General features: G+C 37.8%; 1 protein-coding gene across 1 annotated transcript; it reads right to left on the bottom strand.

The window, feature by feature from the left end:
- Nucleotides 1-88: 88 nt before the first annotated feature.
- Nucleotides 89-23,635, bottom strand: MED23 (mediator complex subunit 23). The gene is made up of 17 exons (XM_074098605.1): nt 23,118-23,635; nt 21,632-21,876; nt 21,346-21,478; nt 20,941-21,123; nt 19,853-20,625; nt 19,366-19,766; nt 18,638-18,812; nt 16,667-16,836; nt 16,213-16,331; nt 14,059-14,246; nt 11,309-11,489; nt 10,523-10,668; nt 9,119-9,342; nt 8,116-8,361; nt 6,407-6,851; nt 5,608-5,814; nt 89-5,270 (listed from the first exon to the last, which is right to left on the bottom strand). The coding sequence occupies exons 1-17, from the start codon at nt 23,187-23,189 to the stop codon at nt 5,132-5,134; spliced, it is 4,047 nt and encodes a 1,348-aa protein (XP_073954706.1). The 5' UTR covers nt 23,190-23,635; the 3' UTR covers nt 89-5,131.
- Between the last annotated feature and the right edge of the window lie 3,301 nt (nt 23,636-26,936).

The following is a 26,936-nucleotide window of genomic DNA, read 5'->3' as shown; positions in this document are numbered from 1 at the left end:
TGCTTCGGTTACGAATAGAACTTCCATAAGAATGCACAAGAGACAAGGTCATAAATTCATAATAGGCAACCTGTAAAAAAAAGACACGTGATTTCCGATTTATATATTAAATTTTAATTAGGATAAAATCAACACAACGACGTGATTTGGAACTTTAGACCTTATTAAGTTTTTATTACAATAACCTATTGCTCCAGTAAAGTAGTAAAACAAAATCACATCTTTCACAAGCGAGAAAAATTACACGCTTGTTTTAGCTTATCCTTATCACTAACCTATCTAAAGCCAGAACAAAGACTTACAGTCAAATGTAAAAATATGTAATATTAAACCACAAAATCATGAGGAAAAACTGATTATAGATTTCATATAATTTAGCCACCGGACTATAATTATTTGTACATTGTTTTGCATTGGTGGAGCATAAAATAAACTTAAATTGGGAATATTTAGATACCTAAACCGTAAACTCGTATATTAGTCATATTACCATGATCCATTGCCTACATAAATTTCTTGAAAAAATACAGACTATGAAATGTCATAGTCAAAATTTTATTAAAACTGATGTGTTTAGGTAGGTACTTATTTATAACGACTATAATACCTAAACTTTACGTAGGGTAGAGCTATCATTTTAAGGGCCTGTTTCACCGCTTGTTGACTAACTTTAAGTGTCAGATAAAAGTAATGCCGTCTTTGTTTATTCGGACAAAACAAACAGAGACAGCACCACTGATATCCGTCACTTAAAGTTAGTCGACGAGTGGTGAAACAGGCCCTAAGTGTTATTGGTACAGGTCATAGGGATCATAGTAAAATGACTCTGCCATAATCATAACATCATTAAATTGTAAATAAGTTTTGATCGTTATTTCACAACATTATTATGGTTAGACACGAAATGCACTTTGACGAGTCGTACATTTTCGAATGTCAGGTAACGTAGTGACTTCAAACTTTCAATGCATTCAGGTTTATCATTAAGAACCTCTTTTAAAAACTTTAAATGCATAACATGTACCCTACCCTAGCTCCTATGCGCTTATTTAAAATTTGTTTACACTTTGTAGTGTTTTTTTGTCTCGATCACAAAAGGCAAAAATTAACTCCTACTTTAAGCTACTCCAGAAGAATTGAAAGCTTTGTGTTTTAATAAGCGCTTGCTTGCTGAAAGGGAACCAGTGCCAAAAACCAAAATAACACACGAACAAGGACGCAGGTCCAGCCAATCGAGGCGAAAGTGCATGTCAGAATACAAAATATACACATCTCAGTTATTGTAATCGGATACAGTCAGCACCAAAAGTAGCTGCACACTTTTGTTGCAGCCACGCACGGGTCGCATACAAGATTGACTAATAAGAGAAATAAGTGTGTTAATGTGACATGTGTGTGTGATGTGATAAACGGAATCTGTTACATTAATATTAAATGATATTTTAGTTTAGTTTAGCTTGATATGATTTAAGACGTGAGTTATCCGGTACAATATCATTAATTCATACCGTGAGTCTCACGGTAGTTTCATGTTACTATAAAACTCTCCAGGCCCGCCGGGAACGGGTGCGCAGGGCGTGCACCGCACAAGGGCGACATATGATATTACGATATACGAAACATTCTCATAATTTGCATGAGGACGTACACGGTGCGGGCGGCTTTATCGGTATTGCACGCGGGCGTTTAAACAGCCAGCGGCGGGCCTGAAACTCTCTTGCTCGAATGCGTTGCCCTGCGCTGCTTCATACTTTGCCTAGTCTTAAATTTTTCATGGACCTACAAGGACTTTCTATGAGGGCAAATATTACAGATATTCCTGATGTGACGGGATGCATATTATGTGCCAATAAAGTTTGGATTTGATAACAAGTAACCGATCTGTGTTCGCACACACGTATCTAAATAAGACAACAGCTCTTGTGTCATTCTACGAGTATACTTACGCTCAGCGAAAAAGGAAACAACAAAAATAGAATAAATTGTTTTTTGGCACAGACATGGCAGTAAGCTAGAAGATGAAAACATCACAGCGGCACCTCTTCGAAGTCAACACAATATACATGCGAAATTGGCGCTTAATTTTAAACAGTGCTTGTTCATCTTCTTGCGTACTCCACTTCCCTATTGTGATTAAGGGGCTGTTTCACCATCCATTGATTAGCGTTAACAGATGGTTAAATGTGATGTCGTCTCCGTCTATTCGAACAAAAAAAATAGAGACGGCATCACACCTAACCGCCAGTTAACACAAATCAATGGATGGTGAAACAGCCCCTAAATTAACTTATAATTTATTTACTTACATGCAACTACTTACAATAACAATACAAAACTAAAACTGTGATGTGTAGTTTTAAAAATAGTTTATAATGTCTACAATAAGATTGTGATGCTCCATACTTGATGCGACGATTGGGTAAACAATACAATGAAATGTTTTTATAAGTTCAATTAGTTGATCATGAATTTATGAATAAAAAATACGTTAGGTGCCTATTTCTTAAATACTTACCTCTAAATATAAAATATGTATAACTACTTATATACAATAGACAATAGTACCTATTGCATAAACAGTGAATGTTATTTGCTTAGTTTTGTGATTCCGTATTACTTACATAAATTTGATTGTAATGAGGACTTCACTAACAATTAATCTAAGCCTAAATTCAATCACTTATACAGAACGGCTAGCTCAAGGGAATTTTGCGTCCGTTTCTTAATGCATTCGTTTGAAAGAAACCCAAAGAAGAAAGATGGTAAAGTGAGCCGCGGGCATTTGTGCTAGCCGCCCATTTAAGCATAATTGGTTTATTGGTTTAGTAATAATAGTAAGCGGTACGGTACCACAGTTTTACCACCAGTCTAAAGTACAACCATTTTAAAATATAACATACCGATACCGTTGATCAAAGAAAGTATGTAAAACAACGGAAACTGTTGTGTTGTGATAACGGTCTTTTTTAATATAAAAACGTTCAGTAAATATACTGTACTTTAGTATTATTTACTTATATTATTGCATTGCTTTATGAATTCACACGTTTAGCACTTTTTTTCTCAATTTTACAAACAAATATATACATACTTTACAAAATTCTTCACTCATGTCACTTAAGTAAAAAAAAAAAACCAAATATGGACATTTGGTAATTATATATAACAATCGCATTTCATCATAAGCAAATCAGTAGCTTAAACCTTTCAGTTCGGCTGACGAATTAACTCGTTTCGTGCGATCAGCTCTCAGATCCGGTAACCGAGTAAAGGAGCGGCCACACCGCTGTTTAAAAAACGGCGACGGTACGGAATTGCAGTGACCCATCGTATTCGCACCGTTTTTATCACATTCCCTCCACACCGCTGCTTAAAATGTGCAGACGGTGCGGAATCGCAGTCACGTGCCGTAAACGTCACGACTTTTGGTAGAGAGCATGCGGTAAAGTCCTGACGTTTACGGCAAGTCACTGCGATTCCATCCGTTTACGTATTTTAAGCAGCGGTGTGGATAGTATGCAAAAAAACGGTGCGCATACGATGCGTCACTGCGATTCCATACCGTCACCGTTTTTTAAGCAGCGGTAAGGCCGCTCCTTAACTCGTTCTCTATTTTTTGGCGCTACATACTGGATTAAGGCAATCGGCAATCACTTCCACAGCCGGGCACATTGCGCCTCGTATTCTTTATCTTGAATCTTGCCTATTTGCTATTGACAACACTGTAACATCACTTAATAATTACTTAGTGATGTTGCCAACTAGGTATATATATAATTATTTTATGTTCCTAAGTTTGAGAGTGAAATATTCAGTATTTATTTTTTATAAGTACAATTTGGTACAATACAGATATTAGCTAACGAGTTATCTCGTCTACCGGCTCTGAAAAGCGTTTTACCTAGACGAGTTAAGTCGCCTTTCGGACGTAAGAGCGTCATTTCCATTAACGAGTTTACTCGCCTACAGGACTCAGGAGCAGATATCTTTTCACTGAACTTGGCATACAGGGCAGATTTTTTGCATTTCGCAGAAACGAAAGGGTTAATTGTCTAACGCACGTCGTTGCAATCGAATTACCCATCTTTTTCAACTATCACATTGGCGCAGCATCTAATCACGGTACCGTTTGATATGATTAGTTAGATACTACGCGCGATATACAACAATAGCACAGTTCTGAATCCATTAAAGGCAATTGAAGTTCCTGGGTGCAGCAGTTCTAAATAAAATCTGCGTCTGCTTTGTATTTGTATCGTGTATTTGTCTCACGTTTCGAGACACAAGTCATGCGCAAGTTACAGATACTGGCGGCTACAAAAGATACAAACCCAGGTTTAGTCAGATACAATTGTAAAAAAGATCTTATAATTAGACTCTTGAGCCAACCATGCCAATACTTACAATGCGACTAAAAAAATGATCACATTCGTCTGTGGGCATTCATTATGTATGTATATTATCCATCTTTATTTACGTTGCGCATACATGTTAAAACAGAGTCAATAAAAAACAGGCAAAGATGTAACAAAAATGTAAGGGGTCTCTCCGATTTTTGATATTTTTTAGACCCCTCCTCTGCGACTCGTATTGATATTAAAGTTACATACGGCGCAAATAAAGTAAAGGTTTAAACAACCTAAAATAAAATTAATATGATAAAATAATAGCTTGCATCAAGTATGTCACCTGTTTGTACATACGAGGAACCGACTTTTGTATTTTTGTCTCCGTGTATAAATTTGAGCGTTTTACTTTTACATTTATAATAAGTCAAGTTCAAGGACACAAGATAAATATTGACTGATCCTACGCAATGAAACTGAGGCCCATGATCTACGGGCAATAATATAAATTTCTAGCATGAACGTAAGTTTGGTCGGTAATGTTTGTTGATAACGAAGATTGTTGGTAGATTCTCTTATCCATCGAAACTGAAAAGCTGTGAAGTAGAAAAGTTTCAAAATCGTGCTGAATGAATTCCATTGAACAAGTGGGATCTTCCCAAGTTGTTGTTCAGGACTGTACCTAAGTTGGCTAAAATTGCGCCTTATTTATTTATCTACAGCGTTACCGTTCATTCTGAGCTAGAGCTCGTACTCGAAGGTGTGTAGCTGTAGTAGTCACTCTGCTAGGCGGTGTTGATTTGTTCCACATTAAGGTGTGTGATGAAACGCAGACGCATCTGTAGCGCAGGTCGCAGCTTCCTGATCACCGCTTCCACCTCGTTCTTCAGTGTGTCGCCGACGAACATGTATTTAATGTGGTAGCTGGAGGACTTTGTTAAAGAAATTGATAATGGTCAAAAAATACCTGTAATTTAATCAGTAATTTACCATAATTATGTCGATTTAGTTATTAAAAAAAACTGCATTCGAAAGAAAAAAGAAATCGAACCCATTTGTTTGTTAACATAACTCAATGTATGTATAGTCAACCAAGTAAGTGCTTTACCATTTTTATGAGAGTTCCAACAAAAAACAATACGGACGACTATCGTATTGGCCTATAACTGAAAACAAAAAAAGTTTTCGCACTAAACCTATACTACCAGGATTGAATGTGCTCTATGATACTATTTCTCTTGACAGATTATGAAAAGGATACAGCAGGTCGCATATAGGATCAATGTACTGTAGATGCGGCTGCGTTTTGTCGATGTGCGCTAACAACTCGTACAGAGTTATCGTGATGTCCATGACCGCGCGGGAGACGTCAGAGTTGAAACGCTGCAGGAACGGGCCCACCAAGTGACAAAGGAAGACCAGCTGGATCTCTGTGCGGATCTCAGGCGCAAGCTTTTCTTTGACGAACCTGGAAATGTTGAGATGTTTTCTTTGAATTTGAAAGAGCAAGCTCTTTACTACGAAGTGCAAAATTCGAACTACGTGTCTTGCCGTCGCGCTCACGGTTATTTATCTATCAATCTATCTAATACCTTTAAACAAGCAATTCTTGTATATATATTTCAACGATTTCGATGAAATTTGGTATGTGGGGGTTTTCGGGGATGACAAATCGATCTAGCTTAGCCCAGGTACTGTTATTTAAAACGAAAGTGAGAGGGACGATGCGATACGAACTTCGATTTTCGAATTTCATAGCAGCCCCTCTGGTTCAAAATTTACTGAGGCATGTTAAACACATTTTATAGTATAGTGTTCTTCTTGGTTTTCGTTAACTTCACAGAAGGATTATTTCATTGATAGAAACAACTGAAAAAACTTTCACAAACTTGACGAAGGGAATTGACGTAAAACATAGACGTCAAAAATATTTTTTTTAATCGTAATTTGCTGAAAATGTGTTTTAAACACGTTGGTTATGGACTAAAAAATAAAAAAGACGTAAATTGTGTTCATCGCAACAAAAAAAACTATAGTCTATGACTATGACATTTACTTACTGAGGGACCTGCATGATCTGTCCCGCACCAGCGTGGTACCAGACAGCATGTGCCAGTGCCAGCGTTAAACTGTATTTGTTCTCCAGCATACCATCATTTGTAGTCGCCAAATTAAACAGCTGGAAAGGCGTGTGTTGGTACTGCCATTCCGTCATGTCACTATTGGTCATCAACTCCAGTGTCCTTTCATGGAGCACTGTCCAGTAGGAGTCAGGTAATGCGGCCATGATGAGGCCGATAGCGTTGATCCAGAGTTGGATTTTTGTTGCTGGTATAACGACGAAACCTTTGGTGACCACGTCGAGTAAACTGTTGCCTACGGCGTTAGGAGGCATCGGTAGAGACATGAGCTCCACGCATGTTATGTAGAGCGAATGAGCGGACGGATTGGGGAACTCGTTGAAACGCCAGTCAGTGTTCGGGAAGTGAGACTGGCCTGTCATAGCTGTAGAATGTTTTAAGGAAAGCAGTTACGTATTAGATTAATGAAATAAAAGATTATGAAGCAGTGTTCAACCATACTATTCATACTTCCATACTAATACCTATGCAACCAGAAGTTGCAGAATTCCCTTGGATTAGCTGTCAACTAATTATACGCAGACGAAGTAGGTGACCAAAACAATTAATGTTTTAATAACCATTTCATTCTGTAACTTTATAGATCATGTCTCACCAGAGCTTAAGTAATATTAGTATTTTAATTGTTCCCGAAAATATAACATACACTTATTGTTAGGACATTGGGCACGCTTAGCGAATAAAAACTCTTTATCAAGAAACAAACCGTGAACCGTTTCTATATTTGTGACTAGCTGTTGCCCGCGACTCCTTATGCGAAGATTTCGTTTATCACTATACTGCGGGAAGTAAATATGCAATTTTCCCAGATAAAAAACTAACTGTTCTATGGACACCCTGGGTCTCAAACTATCTCCATACTAAATTTCATCTATGTCGTAAACAAGAAGTGCAAGCTTAGCTTACACCGTGAGCAATTTCCATTTGTTGCTTAGAACTATATAACCATAAATAATAGACTTCAACCTCAAGCGAAATGTGTTAGCTTATTTGAGGGAATAGGGAATATTACTCCAATGTTCTGCCGTCAGAATGCAGCAGTAGGACAAACCGTAAACAGTTTATAATATAAATATAGAGCTATACATATTATGTATGCTATCGAATCGAATAGTGCTGCATTCTGACGGCAGAACATTGCAGTAATATTCCCTATTCCCTCTAATAAACTGACACATTTCGCTTGAGGTTGAAGTCTTAGGCCACTGTTACACATGCTCGTTAGTAGCAAGAGAGCATGCTACTATCGAGCAAATGCTAGCTAGTAGCATGTGTGAACAGGACATGCTACTATCGAGCATACTTTTTAGTGGCAAAAAAAAGTGGCATGTTCGAGACGGGGGTGGAAAGGTAAAGCAAGTGTGAACGCGTTTGTATCAGTCCATGAGCATGCTCATTAGTGGCATGCTCATAAGCATGCTTATAAACATGCTAGTAACGAGCATGTGTAACAGTGCCTTTATGTTATTACTAATAAATATGTCCTGATCTGTCATGGCCACAAACTATAAAGAGAACTGACGTTGTCAAGGCGGTTTGTCTAAGGTTTGTGCTAGTGTCGCCTCCTGCGCAGAGTTTTGCGTAATATTGCCTATTGCCCAAAAGTGTAACTATTTTATAAAGGATACTGTCCACCATCCTGTTGACGAGACTTAAGTAGTAGTTAAGGTCGGGTGTCCACGGAGTGGCTGCGGAATCGACATCGGTCTTCACGAGATAAGCTTGGAAAGCCTCCGTGGTGGCCCAGCCAGCGGGTCGCACGTCCTTTAGAGATCCCAGCACTGCGTTGACTAGTTTACGCTTCAGTAGCGGCTTATCTCGCAGCTTTGTTTCGTAGTAGTGCAGGGTGTTGTATAAAAATGTTACTGGCCGGTCTGAAATTAAATTAACTAGTCTGTGAATCCTGATTATTCACAAAAGCAGAACTGATCAACAAAGTTCAATTTTGAATGCTATAACCTACGAATAAATAATAAGTCAGGAAAGCGTAACTCAGACCAAATTCCACACACAAAGTGGCCATACGTAGAAAAATAACGCGGTTTATCAATACATACTTCAATAGATTGTATATCTTAAGTGGAAAAAACTTTTTCGGCGTATAAATGGATTTTAAACGTAAAAAGAAATCGACTGAAAATAGAAAGTATACAGAAAGTAATTGTATGCACTTGACCGATTTTTCTATTAAATGTAAATATATTTTTACGACTACTTATTAATTAATTTTGCATTGTCCCTGCGCCACTTCATAACACACGTTGGCATGGTAATTTAGAGCTGTTCACAATCAAAAGTTCGAAAATTAGACGTGAGCTCACTAAACTTGCAAAATAAATGTCAGTCAAAATTAAATGACGCGCATGCGCACTTTAGCGTAGGACACGCTTAGAACACGGTATGTATGCTTATAGCGCAGTTACAAATTCCTGACTTATTATTTGTTCGTAGGCTATAACTACATTTATCTCCCGCAAATTACTTCTAAACAGATAAATCTGAACTCAATTTGTTGCTTCGGATCGTTTTATTTCAGCAATAAACGCGTTTTGGTGACTAAAGATGTAATTCTAGGCAATAATCTTGTTCAATACTAAAGAAAACTAATTGTAGTAGCAACATTCGTCTCACCGTGGAACTTATAAAGGTATCCAAGGTGTTCGAGCAACTGTTCCAAGTTCTTGCTGACTTGCGGTGTCTCCAAGTGGCGGTGCACCACAATGTCCAACACTGGTATAAACCGGAGGCACACATTGCTCAGGTACACAGGTATGGCACCGCCGTAGGCGCTGGTCGCCTCCTCCGGAGCGAACTTCTCGGGATATTTTCTGTGAAACGCCAGGTGCTTGTCGTACCTGGAATGAGATATTGTCAAAAAAAAACAATGTCTCAGAAGCTTTTTATTTGCTGACAATAATTATTTGTTATGGAACTAATCACATATGTCAAGATCTAATCTATCTATCTTCTTCTAATATATAAAATTCTCGGGTAACTTTGTTTGTAACCAAATTCCTCCGAAATGGCTTGACCGATTTTTATGTTTTTTTTTGTGTATATTTGGTAGGGGGTAGGGAATAAGACGTAGGTAAGCTATTTTTTTAGTAAGGTTTTAGTGCATCTAATAAACTGCGGGTAGGCCGCAATGTAGTACCATCTCAATTACAAAGTTACTGTCTTATCGATTGGTCTTAATCATTTCAGATCAGTCGGTCAATTTTAGTACCGTTAGTTAGACTATGTTTTATTTAAACCTTATTTTTAATCATCCTAACTAGCTTTTGCCCGCGACTTCGTCCGCGTGGAATTAGGTTATGTTCCCTCGGGAACTGTGCATTTTCAGGGATAAAAAGAAGCCTATATGTCAGTCTCTGGCCCATAAACTATCTCTATGCCAAGAATCAAAAGACGGACAAACATACAAACAAAAACACACACACTTTCACATTTATAATATTAGTATGGATAAACTATTAACTTAATATTAATTTGTACTCATTTAATTACATTAATAAAATACAACATTAAAAGTTAAGATAAAAGTTAACACGACATTCATTGTCTCTGTTAGGTAGGCGGTACGAAGTTCGCCGGGACACCTAGTCTTCTAATACTCGTATATGTATAAAACTCTGTCACAGTGTTAGTAACAAAACTCCTCCGAAACGGCTTGACCGATTTTTATGTTTTTTTTTGTGTTATATTCATTAGGTCTAAGAGTAGAAATGTGAACTGGATGCTGTTTTGCAATACTGTGTCAACCCACTGTCATTTTGCAATACAATCTCAACTGTTAAAATTCTTTTCTGAGGGTTGTCATTGTATTGCAGAATTAATCAGGGTTAACAGAGAAAACCGTTGTTTTAGCCATGTCTAACATGTCTTTTCTGTAGGTGGGTCACACATACTCGTATGATGTGGGATTTCCAGTTTTAATATTTATTAGCTTACATTAGCCTCTTTTTAAGCACTATGTATACTAATCCTAATATTGTTTTTAAAATGAAATTTAATGAAAAAGTTTCAATAACATACCAATTGTTCTGCTTCCAGTGTTCTGGCGAGTTTTCTTTGACAAAATCTTGCGCTCTGTTCCTTAACTCAGAGCCTTTGAGCAGAAGCAGTTGGATGATGTACAGACAAACCTGACTTTCGTTGCCGTCAGGATTTGGCCTCAGTACCTAAGGAATAATTAAGGTAAAAGCACCATAATTTTTTCGCATCGCAAACTTGTGTAATTTTCATGGTATAACAATAATACTTTGACTCAAAATCGTGGGCAAAAGGTTACAAAAATTGCTGCTACAGTGCTTAAGTTGCTGTGTTCCGGCGATGAGAGAAAGATAGTCGGTGAAATAACTGGCCATGTGATATTCTATCTTAGTCCTCAAGGCTGCAAAAGCATCTGCACTTGCAGTCCTCTTGTGTGGCGGGAGACAATGGGCGCCGGTATTCATTTACCATCAGGTGATCCACTTGCTCGTAGCGCAGCCTAATTCATAGAAAAAAAAGTAACGATTTTTAACCATATTATGCCAAGGGCGTGCCCATCTTCTGGTCCAGGGGAGGTGATTTTTTTAGCTTGGACCCCCCCCCCTCCTGGTTTATCATACATACCTACGGCTGGCTTTCTTCAAAACTTAACGCTCAATACATTATGTAAAGGTTACAATTTCCAGGGGGGGCAACCCCCCTCCCCCCTCCGCGTATGACTGGGTATCATGCTACTATTTTCCAAAGACAATGAAAAGCACCCACTATTAGAAACTATGCTATGACATGGGCGTTTACCGGGATCATACAGAAGGTAGTGCAACTCACCAAACACAAGACGAGCCTGTCAATAGTGACGATGTTGTATTTCCAAATGATGTCGTTGATGGCATCGACGCATTTGTTGATATGTGGGCCGCCGGCCGGGTTGGTGACTTCGTACACTAAATAGTCGCAAAACTTGCGGAGGTGCGCGGAAAGGGCACGGGCGCCGATGCGCTCCAGTATCCTTTAATACAACACTGAATAGTTATGACCAGACCAGAGGCCTTATACGGTATTTTGTATATGTTTTATAAATTAAAAGTACACAATGCCTGTTATCGAATAAATAAACAATTTTTAAACTACCAAATAACAAAGTTATGAGGGTTTGAAATTCAAGATTAGACAGAGAAAGACATACTGCCATGTGACGTCACACGCCAGTACCGCCATACTTGCTGCATAGAGAAAAGCGTTTGAGACAGGTCAGGTATATAGATTTTTCAAAAATTCACTTTAAATCCAATTTTCAACCGATTTAAGTTTTCTCTTCGCTAAACACTGTCTGTATATCTAAATTTTCATAATAATATTAAGATATGGCAAATTCAGTATCGTCTAATGCACTCGGAATCACAATCGCATAAGGGTGAAGTCACATCTATCAGCATCGAATCGCATTTTGTAATACAAAAACCGGCCAAGAGCATGTCGGACACGTCCAAAATAGGGTTACGTAGCCACTACGAAAAAATTAAGTAATATTTATCTAAGGATTTCGTATTTTATATGGAATCTTCCAAGTTTAGGTATATTTTATACTTTAGGCTGCTATTTACTCATAAACTACTAATAATTCTCAAGCAAACTTAGCCGTTATAGTTTTCCTTGAAAGTTTGATATACTGACTACCATCCTGATTTTTTTCAAATTTTTCAACCCACCGGTTTAGATTTTAGAGGGGGGGGACGCTCGATTTTAATGAAAATTTGCACTTTTAAGTTGAATATTTCGCAAACTAATCACTGAATCGAAAAATAGTCTTATTAAATGGTTTTAAAAAACCTATCCAACGATACCCCACACTATAAGGTTGGATGAGAAAAAAAAATCACCCCCACTTTACGTCTATGGGAGGTACCCTAAAAAAAAATTGTTTTTGAATTTTTAATTGTACCACTTTGTCGGCATAGTTTACCTAAATATCCGTGCAAAATTTCAGCTTTCTAGCATTGATAGGGCCTGAGCAAAGCCGCGGACGAACAGACAGACAGACAGACATGGCGAAACTATAAGGTTTCCGTTTTTGCCATTTTGGCTCCGGAACCCTAAAAACGCAATATTGTATGAAGATGCGTCCGTATTTCACCCTTACGCATGCGCACGCACTTCATACAATATTGCGTTTTTGTATCACAAAATGCGATTTGATGTTGATAGATGTGACTTCACCCTAAGGGTCGAAAGAGGGGGTGAATGCGATCACGAGCGCTCGTGCGTTAGACATACGGTCACGGACTATAGATGTCAAGACGATTCACATCTAAGCCACCTGTCCTGACAGAGCATGTAAAAAAATACAAGGGTAGTTCAGTATTCGGTATTTGTTGCAGAAATGTTTTAACCTATCAAATAACGGAAAAACTGGTAATTTTTAAGTACTCATATATTGACAAATACGTACGGTAGAACCCTGGCGCAGGGAGTCTCTACTGCCCTTGTCAAGATTTTTTGATTGGTTCCGTCTTGATAAGTGCGGCAAATGCTGACTGCAACAGGGTTCTACGGAGTCACGCGCAAATTTGTCTACCTACCTACCTTACATGCTACCTTTACGTACAATAACAGAGTTATACCTAAAGGTTTGAAATTCATGGCTTGACACTAAAAGAAATACTAGCGTGTTACGTCATAAGCAAGTAGCGCTATACCTACTGCATAGAGAAAAGCGTGTTTAGAAAGAGACAGATATATAGATTATCAAAAAAAATCACAATAAATTTAATTTTCTTCCGAATTTTTGTTTTCTTCGCTAAACATTATTTTACTTTCTGATTTTTGTTTCACAATTTTACGGTTCTCTCGTTAAGAATGATGGCGAAGACTCCGGGTCGATATTCAGCTTACAGGAGGCTTTTTCTGTTTTTAGGGTTCCGTAGTCAACTAGGAACCCTTATAGTTTCGCCATGTCTGTCCGTCTGTCTGTCCGCGGGTAAGCTCAGAGACCGTTAGTACTAGAAATCTGTAATTTGACATGAATATAGTATAGGTACATATCAGTCACGCCGACAAAGTGGTACAATAAAAAAAAAGTTAAAAAAAAAACTCGACTAACCCTATATTGTGGTTATAACCCTGTATCGTTTTTTAAAAGCATTGGGGGGTTGCTAAGACAAATTTTCTATTCAGTGATCTGTTTGCGAAATATTCAACTTAAAAGTGCAAATTTTCATTGAAATCGAGCGTCCTAAAACTTAAACTGTTGGGTGGAAAAATTAAAAAAAAATCAGAATGGTAGTAAATATATCAATTTTACAAGGAAAATTATAGCGGCTAAAGATTAAAAATTAATAAAAAAAATATAAGTAGTTTAAGAGTAAATAGCAGCCTAAGGTATAAAATATACCTAAACTTGGAAGATTTAGTACACAATACGAAATCCTTAGAAAAGTATTATTTGATCCCTATCCTGGGCGTGTACGACACGCTCTTGGCCGGTTTTTTATTTGTTTCCAATGTGTTCTAGTTACAGTTAAGTAAAACTTTGTTTTTGCCTAGGAACGAGAGAGAAAATGATGTTTATAAATACATACTTGAAGGCGATAGGATTGATCCTATTGGTGTCAAATATCATCTTCCACAAGAGGCAGAGGAACAGCGGCGTCCCCGGCACGGAGAAGTGCGATATGATATCATTATCGTTCGCCATCGAAGTCCACTTCCGGTACTCCTCTTCGACGGATTTCTTTAGAATCTGCTTGTTCTCCTTCGGAGCTGGATTCTGCATTACATATTGAATTACTTAGTACCAGGGACCGAGCTTCGCTTAGGCTAAAAAAACACTCTTTCGCCCAGAGACAAAACCTAGATCGATTGTTCGCCCACCGAAATCGTTAAGCATCGGAAATGTAGAACAAGCAGTCTCTTGTCTCTGTGTGAGTGCCGGTCTTAGGCTACGTTTCCACCAGAGATGGGCGAGCATGTGTTGCGAGGGATGTGTTTTTCATGAACCAAGAGAAACGCTTTATTTACCCATCCTCGCACAGCACATCTCTGGTGAAAATAGCTGAGCGGAGCGAGGCGAGGTAAATGAAGCGTTTCTATTGGTTTATGAAATACGCATTCCTCGCAACACAAACGGAGTCTTATACAGGGGCCTCCTAATATTTTTCTCAAACATCCAAGGAAACGTCGGCCTCATCTTAATGATGATAGAACGCCATACGCCTTTGTATAGCATCGACGATTCTCTTATTTGACTAGACTATTAAATCAAGTATTCAATATAATAAATAAACAAGGATTAACATTTATCGTTAATAATTTAACCAATACGGTATTTGACTACTCCTGATTTTGCCATATCTTAATATTATTATGAAAATATAAATATACAGATAGTGTTTAGCGAAGAGAAAATTTTAATCGCTTGAAAATTGTATTTATAGTGTTTTTTTGAAAAATCTATATATCTCTCTTTTTCTCAAACGCTTTACTCTATGCAGCAAGTCTGGCGGTTACATGCCAGTATGTCTTTCTCTGTCTAATCTTGAATTTCAAACCTTTATTACTTTGTTATTTGTAAAGGTAGCTTAAATTTTTTTTCTATTCTATAACAGGCATTGTGTAGTTTTAATTTATAAAACATATACAAAATAGTCAAATACCGTATTAATAAGGTATCGACATTTTTATGGCTCTGTACAAAAAAAACGGAACCCTTACAGGAATAGGATCACTTGTGCGTCTGTCTGTCTGTCCATCCGTCTGTCACAGCCATATTTGCTCCGAACCTACTGGTCTGGACCAAATCAGGTGAAAATTGGTAGAATGGTGTAATAATAATCCTATGACCCAAAGAAACACAGATCTGCAAAGTAAATAAATATTTTTTTTTAAATAAGGGTCATTTTCGGATGTCAAATTAAGAAATTTAAAAAAGTTTAGCAAACCTTACTGTGTCATAAATCAAATGAAAGGGCTCGTTATGAGGATCTCAAATATATTGTTATTATTGTAAAATAAATAGTCTTGATTTTATTCATGAAAGAAGACGTAAATTTATCCCCCCCCCCTGATCTTCGAAACTACAGAGCCTAAAATTTTGAAAAAAATACAAAATATCGTTCATTGCTTGTAGACTACAGGAAAACCTATAAGACATATTAATTCAAAATAAAGTAGTAAACTCAAACGTTCACTTACGGAAAATAGCTCACTAAAACACCACTAGATAGCGCTAGTAGTAAACTCGCGTCTTACTGTGAGGATTTCAAATGTGATATTTAGCACTGTAAAAATATTTATAAAAAAAAATAGAGGAAAACATTTGACTTTGGCTTTGTAGGGTACGGAACCCTCTCCACGCGAGTTCAACTCGCACTTGGTCGGTTTTTTTAATAAAGCTTACAAAAAAATAGCTAAATGAGTATTTTGGCGGGAATAGAAAAAAAAAACAAATACTTATACGGTTTATACCTACAACGACTGGTTTTTAATTTAAATAAGTGTTAGGTATTGTTTCCGATATGAGTTCATCATCAAGTGACATGGTATTATTTCCTTGAATTTATTTGAGAAACGCGCTATACAAGCCTCGTTCGCGAACAGGGATTGTCGGCCTCGAATCTCTAGATAACACTCACTCCTCACACTCACCTCGTTAACACTCGGCCATCTATAATGGCAATCCCCTATGTCGCGGCCTCTGCAGTAATGTACTATTGTAACGAGTACATAATATCTACCTGTGAGAAGAAGTCAACGAGGGCGGGCGGGAAGCACTGTAATGTGTGCTGCGACCACATGTGCGGCGTATTCGTCATGATCGTTGTGAGTAATTCTTTCACTGCTGAACCGTCGTTGGCTGGAAACAAAAAGGATACATATTTTACAGAGAAAATATAATTGCAGATACTTTGGATGCCCTAAAGCTGGTAGGGCGCAACAGTTTTTTTAACCGCACAATTTATATTTTAAATTAAAATAAGTGTCATAACCCTATTCCACTTTAAAATGTAGCAAATAACATCTAATTATTTAATTTCTGTACTTTATCTGGAAAAAATAAATTGACCCATTTAGGGCCCCCGCGAACTCGTTTGTTTCAATGGTCTATCAGACGACATGAAACAAGCACGCGGGCGCCCGAGCCTTACATCACCCGCGCGAGTTAGCAGAGGCCCTAAAGTTTTCCCTAACCTGCCCCAGTCATATAGATGCCCCGTGCCAGTGTCAAAACGAGTACACGGTTAAGCTCCTCATTCTCCGAAGACACCAGAGACTTGGGGTCAGAGACCACGCGTGACATCTGCAGCTGCACGCCTGAACTGCCGAGGCTTGTGATCAGACGGAGCGCTGTGCTCTCGAAGCTGGAAGGAAAGGTTACATGATTATATGAAAGGAACTTTAGAGGGTCTATAATCAACGCTGGCTATAAAAATTAAGAAATAAATTACTATTTAGGATATAGCGTTCAGAAACTTATCAAAGTAATCAGAGATCACATCATTCAAAAGAAAAATGAAAGATTATTGGACTTCTTAAATATTTTCTTCTTAATTATGAAATTAATATTACTTTTAAAAAGTTTTTTACAGGTCTTATGCTCTTTTATATTATAAGTCACCATCGCCAAAACCACGGAGGCAGTAGACGACTTGTCAACACTGCTTCTGTTACTGGTTCAGTAATTTCCTTGTTGTGCAGTAATCTTACCCGTCTTTGCTTTAACATCCTGTGATCGATTCCATCCTGAGTGAGAATTAGTATAGGGCCTGGCCAATCAAACTGTTATCTAAATTAAGCCTAAGTAATCTAATAATTCTTTAAAGGTGTCTCGCACCGCACGGCTCCTACGTGGGTTGCCTTTTAAGTTGTGTCGTTTGGAAAAACTAAAGACAATTTAAGAGTTAATTGGTATTTATTGTTTTTCAAAGTAATCACCGTGATATGTAATACGCTTTTTCTTTCGATCGAACTAGTTTTCGAAACATTTATTCCAGTCCGAAGTCGGGGTCACCAAAACGGCCTCAACCGCTTCTTCAGGCGTCCGGTACCGTTGACCACGAAGTCGTTGTTTGATTTTTGGAAAAGTGAAGAAATCATTAAGTCTGGGCTGTACGGCGGGTGTTCCAGATTTTCGACGTTTTGCTATTTTAAAAACGCAATTTTCTGCCGGGCGCTATACGACGTCTTGGGTTATTTTTTCGGAACTCGCCGATAACTTCAGGTAAACAAACAGTGGTAATATACCAGTCACCTTTAACTGTTTTACGGTCTTCGAGCACGATGGTGGCAACGTGGCCATTTTTCGCTACAATCGTGGCGACCATTTTTATCGAAGTGCTCCGTGAGCGTATTACTTTGGTCGGTTTTGGCTCATCTTGGAACACCCAAACAGTCGACTGCTGTTTAGAATCGGGATCGTAGGCATGTATCCAAGATTCGTCACCACTGATAATGTCATAAACGTGTTTAGAGTCTCCTAGGTTGAATTGCCGCAGAGTTTTGCGACACCAGACCATCTAACGCGAGCCATTTTTTGGTCTTCGTAAATGTGGTATCCAGAGTGAGATCAATTTTTTTACGCCTAAGTGATCAAGCAAAATATTTTGAACACTGGTCCCTGAAATGCTTAAAGAAGCTTCTATCTCACGGTATGTCGCATGGCGATCTTCGACGATCAGTTGCCGTACAGCATCAATGTTCTCCTGGGTTACGGCTGTTTTTGGTCGGCCTTCACGGTGCCTATCACTAAGACTAGACACACCACGTAGAATTTCTAAATACCAGCGTTTCACAGTCCGGATGCATGGTGATTTATTATTAAAAACCGTAGTCAGCTCTTCAAAGCACTGAAGAATCGTTAAACCCCTTTTGAAGTTGTAAAAAATTATCGCACGTAAATTTTCCTTCGAAATTTCCATTTTCACAACTGATTTGTCAACTTTGAACCGACGCTGTACTAAGACTAAAACGGTTCGGCCGATCTCGAGTCATACTAGGTAGGTATTTTAAGATCATAGGTAGTTTTTTTTTGTTAATAATCACGGGAGGTTTGCAAACGACAGAACTTAAAAGGCAGCCCTCGTATTGAAACCTATCCGTTAATGCCCAAATTAATCTAGCGCATTGATGCCCCAAGTTGCTTAGTGTCAGTGGCGGTATTACCATAGCTGCAACTGTGTTTGATTGGCTTGCGGGAAAGCGGCCAGTGAATGTATGTTCGACAGCAAGGTGACTCTGTAGTGCGGCTGGATATGATGGATCCGGTACGAGAACATATCCAGCAAATTGTGAAGTATGCCCCACGCCTGGGACTTGAACACGTTTGGTAGGAGTTGAACTGGAAATAGGTTGTTAAAACTTTGTTGAAACAAAACCAATGACACAAGGAAACAGTCTAATGCAAACATATATATTTCTCATCAAAGGAAGGACGATATTTAAGACCCATTTACGAGAAATTACATCATGAGGAATAATTTTCTATTATTTGAGACAGCTTTTTCTCAAACGTGCCCGGAATTGATCTTACACATCTTTTATGTTTTAATAAAAGAAGACACAAAGTTATACATTACGACTGACTCAGTTCTTAGATAGCCATGTCCAGCAATACATGTTACAAATATAAAAAAACTGCAAAAAATAGAGGCAATCCTAGTAAGCTCTGGCAATAGGTTAAGTATGTGCCGGCCTCTGCAAGACTATGAAATTCATGCTTAAATCAGAACTTTGTTAACAATGTTATGAACTGATTGGGTTTCAAGTTAGATTAAACAATAAGGCTGAAGATATTAAATAAACGCGAGATTCAAATAATATCATTTTTTTACATCCATGCATTAGGAGAAAGAAACTTAAGGCACAAGAAAATAATCACACATAACACTCACTAACAAAACCTTTGATTCCGAGGGACTCAATTTCAGTGTAGACCAACAGACGGCTGTAAGTCTCGACGAGCGCTGGAGCCATCATACTGCTCCCAGGTATACTAGTCTTGTTTTGAGCCAACTTCGCCACATGCGTCACGATCGAATGTATAAGGGACATCTTACAGTGCAACGTCAAGCTGTCAAGTATGCACATCGACAAAGGAACAGTGGGCAGTGGCGTCCCAGGGTTCCCATTGGGTAAAGACTTCTGACTGCCGAACAGTGTTTCTATAATGATCCCCATAGGTCGAGCGTAGTATTCCTGATTTGTTGAATATGCATTGCATAGTAATGCTATGCGATAGTCAGATCCCATTAAAGTTGGTGTGTTGTTCGACGTCATCAAGTGTTGGAGAAAGCTAAAATATCAATTATATATTGATAAGTAATTTTAATAGTTTCAGCTTATGCCGAATCTAATAAGAACAAGTAAAGTGTTACTTACTCATATTGTACTTTCAAGTTTTGCGGCATTGGCATTGTTTTGTGTTCACTTTCTGCTTTTTTTAACAAGTGCATCCAAATGCAAACGACCGCCATTTGGTGCGTGCAGTGTGCCCTTGTGCAGTCAGGTACAGGCAGGGGTTCCTTCTCCGGATATAGAAGCTCATGTAGTTTTATTATGGGCAAAAAATTGGAAAGCGGGTTCCTTTGTATACTGCCAGAAATAAACTGGAGAAGGACCCACATTAGGTGATCTCTGCCTTTCTTCATTTCATGTCCAATCAATTTATTGTGGAGCCCCATTACTATATTTGGAAATGATGCAAACCCAAACAGAATTAAATAAATAACTTGTGATGACAGATGCAGCCAGCACCAGTGTGTGGAAGACATTTCATCGTCTTCATTTTCCTGTTCACTTTTTTCCATAGCCAGTATCATTAGCTCTACCAGTTGATCCTCTAGTGCTATGCAACGCTGTTTGTGCTGCTTTTGAAGCCCTAGCATCGAACATACCATGTCTCTGGAATATGGTTGTTGTAACACATGCCTCAACAAAGATATTTGTGGCTTTAGTAATTTGTCGTCATAAGGTAGACTACCTTTGAGTGAAAATTTCAAGGTAGTTGGATCTAATCGCCACGGATTCACTAGGTGATCAGCATATCCAGAGAATTCAACCACTGGCAACATGTGAGAATGTCCTATTATCGACACCATTTGAGCGCAAGGTTTGAAACTTTGAACAAAGCTAGTCAGAAGCTTCGCCAGTTGCTAAAAAAAATATATTTAGTGTTTTTTTTGCTAAAGCAAGAATGAACTAAACAATGACTTTGCTCACCTGCGACCGAAGATCGCGCGCGGGTGAGCAAAGTTATTGTTATAGTTCATTGATATGGGCCTCCGCAAAGTAACACCTGATTCAATAAACTATTTAAAGCAAGAACTTTAGAAAGACATTAAAAATACAGTTCAAAGCAATTGTTGATTGTACCCCCATTGATAACAATACTCACATATTAATTTAAGAGTGAAATTCGCAAAGCTAAAGGGCAATTAATTATGTATGTAGCATAAATGCAATCTTACCCAATGTGGCCAGTGATTATTATCTGGATAATCCTTTTGTATTTCGGTGACAATGAAGTAAGCAGGCAGCAAGGATGCATTGCGATCGAATATGTACTCTATCACATTGTAAAGGGCTTTCAACTGAGGCATTGTGCTAGAGTTCAGTCGCATTGGCAGTGTGTGTGCTTTTTCTCGACAACCCTGAAATATTAAACAAATGATGGTTTTATAGTGGCAGAGCCAAATGGACGGGGCTCAATAGGAACACATTCCCTTCCCCCCTATATGGGAGGAGCGAGAGGGCTGTCGAACTACGAACTAGCTCAACATTACCCTCAAACTGAATTTTAAGCACTATTGGCTTCATATCATAAATTAACAAAATATTACCCTGAACAATAAATTTAAAAAAAACATGATTACCTTCATAATTTCTCTGACGCCTTTGTAATCCACACCGCCTATAATTCTTCTGATCAAATTAAAACATTCTATCCAATAGTCTGCATTTTTATAAATTAGCTTTTCACTAGTCAATATGCAGTCACAGAGTGTGCTAAAAAAGAGAAGATTTTATGTTCTTACACTAAATAAAATTGCATAGCAGAAGATCATTATCACAATAGCTCTGGATTTGATTTGTTAATCTTAATAATACATTATTAATAAACTAAGGGATAAATTATAATTTTTAAACAGAATCATTTACCGAGCTTGGATGATGTTTGTATTGACTAAATTCTCCATGAGTGTTAGCAACTGTTTCATTTTGTATCTATTTGTGAGGACTGCTGTCAGTGTGAGGTACTGCCTTATAGCAGGCTCTTGCATCTCTACACTTATTGGTGACATGATGGCACATAGTTTTTTCTGGTATGTTGCTAACCTCTCATTTTCTTGATCAGGTTTGTAAACCAGAAAGCAACTGAATGCTTCCTCCACTGTCTCAACTCGCTGCAACATCAGGAATATGTAAGATCATGATCTGAATCAAATATGGCTAGAAATATTGGTGAATAAAATATATTGTCTGTAGGTGTATATATCTGAGGCTCCCCATTAGGCTGACATACAGTGGCGTAGCTAGGTAACCTAGGGCCCTGGGGCAAATAAAAAAATGGGGCCCACTGCTATCAAAACTGGTAAGGTTTTTTGAAGTAAAATCATTATATATACAAATACCTACTTTAAAAATGCTAAGCAACTTTATCAATCAGCTATAAAGCAGAATTTCGAGGGCCCCCTGAGCTTTAGGGCCCCGGGGCACTGCCCCGCCTAGCCCCTTGGTAGCTACGCCACTGCTGACATAGTCACATTTGGTGTAATAAAGCCTCATTAAAATATCAGAAGGAAAATATATATATTTATTTATTTACTTTTAATTTTACTCCTCCCACACAGTTTAGTTACATAAAGGCAACCATCATTAAGTTAACAAGCATTTATTAATTGAAATTTTAAACTTGAAGATAAAGTAATTTTGGTGCAACAAAACTGCATTGATTGGGTTGGTGACAGAGCCAGACATGGGCACCATCAAGATTATTTTCAAGAGAGTGCTTAGCGACTGCAAAATCGAGTTATTATTGCACAAAAGCAATATTTGTGGCATCTGTGATTTTTCACAATTTACTTCTCGTAGGCCACTCTTTAGACTTGGGACTACTTACGGTACTATCCCTGTACATTTTCGAGCTGTGTATATTTGTGTTGTGTTAACAGTTATATGCAAGTGAACATTAATTATGGGTGGGTTGAATGGGTGCAACATAATACAATTGGCAGCATACTCGGCTAGAGACGTGGACTTAAAACCCGCTCAGCAAATAGGTACAAAAACTTTTTTTATTTAAATAATCTACAGTTGTTTAAAGATAAAATTAAGCATATAAGTTTCTTTTATGACATAGGTAGACATGGAATAAAAACTAGGTATTATACTAGCTAATATCACTATAAATAAATTAGACAACCTTTGATCTCCTGTTGCCTATGTCGATCCCTAGTTAGAAAACTACCTTCTGTTGAAATTTTATTTAAATTATTTTTAACTATTATGACGCGAAAAAATACTAACAAGCAGAAAAACGGTTTGTATTTAATATGTAATTTAAGTGTAGGAGTACAAATATAATACATACGCCTAATTTTATAAATTTTATATTTAATAATAATAACAAGCTAGTGTTACTTACCAATATATCATTCACTAAGTGGGCAACTTGCGTTTCCGCCATGGTAAAATACAAGGAACTGGCGGCTTTCATTTAATGCATTGTAATTTACAATTTCACGGCTCAATTTACCTTAGCGTTGAGTTTCAATCGTCTCAATCACAAATAAATGAATTAGAATTTTTGAAGGTGTTATTTTGGGGCGACACTCTTTCCCGACCTGGATAACACCGTAATGGAAATACCAGCCCTGTTTGTTTTTTGTGTACATACACGCTCGTATAGAAACTGACAGGAGCTTCTATTCTATGGGCGTGTACACGGGGTAGGTCCGCCGTTTTGATTCTTTCTGATTTATTTTGATGATTTTTAAAAAAGTGATCGGAAATGCGTGCAAACCGCTATAAAATTAAATATTTTTTTAATAACATTCACAAAACTACTAAAGGCACTAAAATTCAACAAGCGAATCAGAAGTTATAGACTCTCAAAGTTACATGAATGCAATGGTAATGATGTATTTAGTATGGTAATGTTTTTTTTTATATTGGTAATGACGACGTGTTGACAGTAATGACCTAATGACGAAAAATATATTTTTTTTTGTTTTTAATCACTAAAAATAAAATATCACAACACAACGGCTTAAATAACAATAATAACAATGACAACCAAATAGTATAAAGGCACAGATAAAGGTAAGGAAAAATTCTTAAGTACAATTATATACATTCAACGATGAAGTTATTTTTGGATAATTCTGTGGAAATCAAGTTATTCTGACAAATAGTTTTAATAAACTATGTTTAATTATAAAAATAGAAACCATAGTAATAGTCCAGTAAAATTAAATCGCATAATAGTTATTTTAGGCCACGAGGGAAGTTTATTTACACATTCATAGAAGTTAGTTTTATTTAGTGTACCTAGTGATGTCCCTTTTGCAATGTTTTATTATAATAAATCACACATTTTTCAAAATTATGAAACGTAGTACGAAAGTGGGGTTTAAAAGAATCCCGCTAATATTATAAATATGAAAGTTTGTAAGTCTGTTTGATTGTTTGTTTGCTACTTCATCATGTCTAAACCACTGAACCGATTTAGATGAAATGTTTTAAGCTTTCGTGATTTTCGCTCATAGTCAAAACACCACAAACGGGACTTATCACGCTAAAACACACGAGTAATATTTACCTCAACGTTTCAACTACACTACAGTGGCCGGGGTCACGAGTTGACAAGTGTAAGGTGTCAAGTCTGCCTAGCAGCGCGATTTCTTTGAACTACACTCACGTGATCACAAAAAGTACTGGCACTCTTATCTCGAACTACCCGCACTTGGTCATTCTTATTTGTCACCCCATCACACCGACACACAACACTAACAACGTCCGATCATCCCTCCGAACATTCATCCCGACCCCGACACTTATTTTTAACAGGATTCCATCAAGACGAAAGCTTATATCCATGGTCCCGGTTGAAATTTTTGTACTTTTTCATTTCAACCCCTTCACGTACCATTCTTGAGTACAAATTACGTTCCACGGAGAGGATTTTGGGATTGTGTGTGAAGCTCAATCTAGTGGTTGGTCCTGACTAATAAATGTTCGGCTATGGCTGACTTATTCACTTGGCGATTTTTAAAAGCTGTATCAACCTTATAAACACCTGGTGTTTGGAAGGAAACGACATCCTTGGGTGCCCGAATATGCCTCGCGACTTTGGCCACCCAAAGATATCGCTCGCTTCCAAACACCAGGTGTTAATAAGGTTGATTGTAGCTGTGGTACTTCCGGTATCGGACAGACGAAAATAACAATAGCTGAGAGAGACAGGAACATATTGCAGCTGTTAAAAATCGCCAAGTGAATAAGTCAGCTATAGCCGAACATTTATTAGAGTCAGGACCAAACCACTGGATTGAGCTTCACAATCCCAAAATCCTCTCCACGGAATGTCATTTCTACTCAAGAATGGTAGGTGAAGCGGATGAAATGAAAAAGTACAAAAATTTAAAGAGGTACATGGGATATAAGCTTTCGTCTTCATGGAATCTTGTTATAAATAAGTGTCGGCGTCATGATGAATGTTCGGAGGGACGATAGGACGTTGTTAGTCTTGTGTGTCAGTGTGATGGGGTAACAAATAAGAATGACCAAGTGCGGGTAGTTCGAGATACGAGTGCCGGTACTTTTTGTGATCAAGTGCAGGTGATTCGAAGGGATCGCGCTGCTAGACAGACTTGACACCCCACACTTTAGTCTACTCGTGACCACGGCCACTGTAATGTGGTTGAAACATCGAGGTAAATATAACTAGTGTGTTTTAGCGTTATAAGTCCCGTTTGTGGTATTTTGACTACGATTTAGACGAAATTCGGTATAAAGATACTTTGAGTCCCGGACAAAGGATATTTTTTATTCCAGGAAATTGCATAGGTCCCGCGGGGTGTCGATGAACTAATTTAAATACTTCTTAAAAGCAAACATCATACATAACCGTAATTTTTATAAGATAAAAACGCAATTACGTCATTACCGTTCACTTATAATCATTACCATTATCAAAAAACAAATGGCAATGATGACGATGGTTATGATGAACATGACTTCATATATGTTTTTTAACTGAATACTAATTCTGAAAGAGCACCGCCAGCGATTTTTATTGTATTGTTCATAAAATACACAAGCCTAAATAGTTAAAAAATATGTAATATTGGTATTTTCCTTGTTTTCTTTGTTGTTGGTAAGGATGCAAAAGTGTGACAAAGTGTCCACAAGCAAATGTAAATCCAAAATTTGATAATTCTGCGAGGGAAAAGTAGGCATGTGCTCCACCACTATTAGCAAGAGGTCTTGAGGAAAGAATGCGCGGCCTCTCGATCGCGGTAGGTAGTAAGAACATTCGATAAATTTAACTTTGACGGTGCTGCAACGGTGTTGACGAATTTTCGTGACAAATTTATTTTATTCATTATTATTATGTTTCTTTCATAATAATTCTTTCATAATTTATTATGTTATTCTAGGTCATGTGTACTTTAGAAATATGAAAAGAAACACGGAAACAACGCAGTGAATTTTTAGTAAATGAGTAAGGAAGTTTACTATTTAACTTTTTTTTTAATTGGCGATGACGTTTGGTGCGTGTCTTTTGTAATAATTAATTAAATATTTGTCATAGACTATTTATAATACATGCAACTTATGTAAAAACGTGTGAGAAACGTCATGCAAAGTGAAAAAGAACGCAGCCGTGATACTGAATTTATTATTAGCATATATTCGCCATTATTGAATTTTCGTGGATTGGCCCACACGACAAACAGGGTCGGTATTTCCATCCCGGTATTATCCGGGCCGGGATAGTGTCACGCTAATTTTGGGGTGACACTATTTACCGAACGTACAATACCGTAATGGAAATACCTACATTATATTTTGTGTTGTTGGTTCTTGTTATTTAAAAAAATATGGCGCTGTCAGATTGACACCAGCAGGTCTACTACGAAGCTCGAAGTTCGTATCGTACCGTCCCTCTCGCTCTCGTATTAAATAGTGTAAGTGTCAGAGGGACCGCACGACACGAACTTCGAGTTTCGTTTCGTGGGGTGACTCTCTTTCCCGGCTCGGATAATACCGGGATGGAAATACCGACCCCATTTTTCAAGTAAACGCCCATAGAAGCTCCTGTCAGTTTCTATGGGCGAGTGCACAAAAAACAGGGCCGGTATTTCCATGTTGGTGTTATCCGGGCCGGGAAAGAGTGTCACCCGTTTCGTGTTTCGTTTCGTTCGTTCGTAGTAGCCAAGTAGTAACCCTGCAGAAACTG

Source organism: Choristoneura fumiferana, chromosome Z (assembly GCF_025370935.1).
Source record: "Choristoneura fumiferana chromosome Z, NRCan_CFum_1, whole genome shotgun sequence".
NCBI classification, from domain to species: domain Eukaryota; kingdom Metazoa; phylum Arthropoda; class Insecta; order Lepidoptera; family Tortricidae; genus Choristoneura; species Choristoneura fumiferana.
This window is presented reverse-complemented; position numbering and strand designations above follow the sequence as displayed.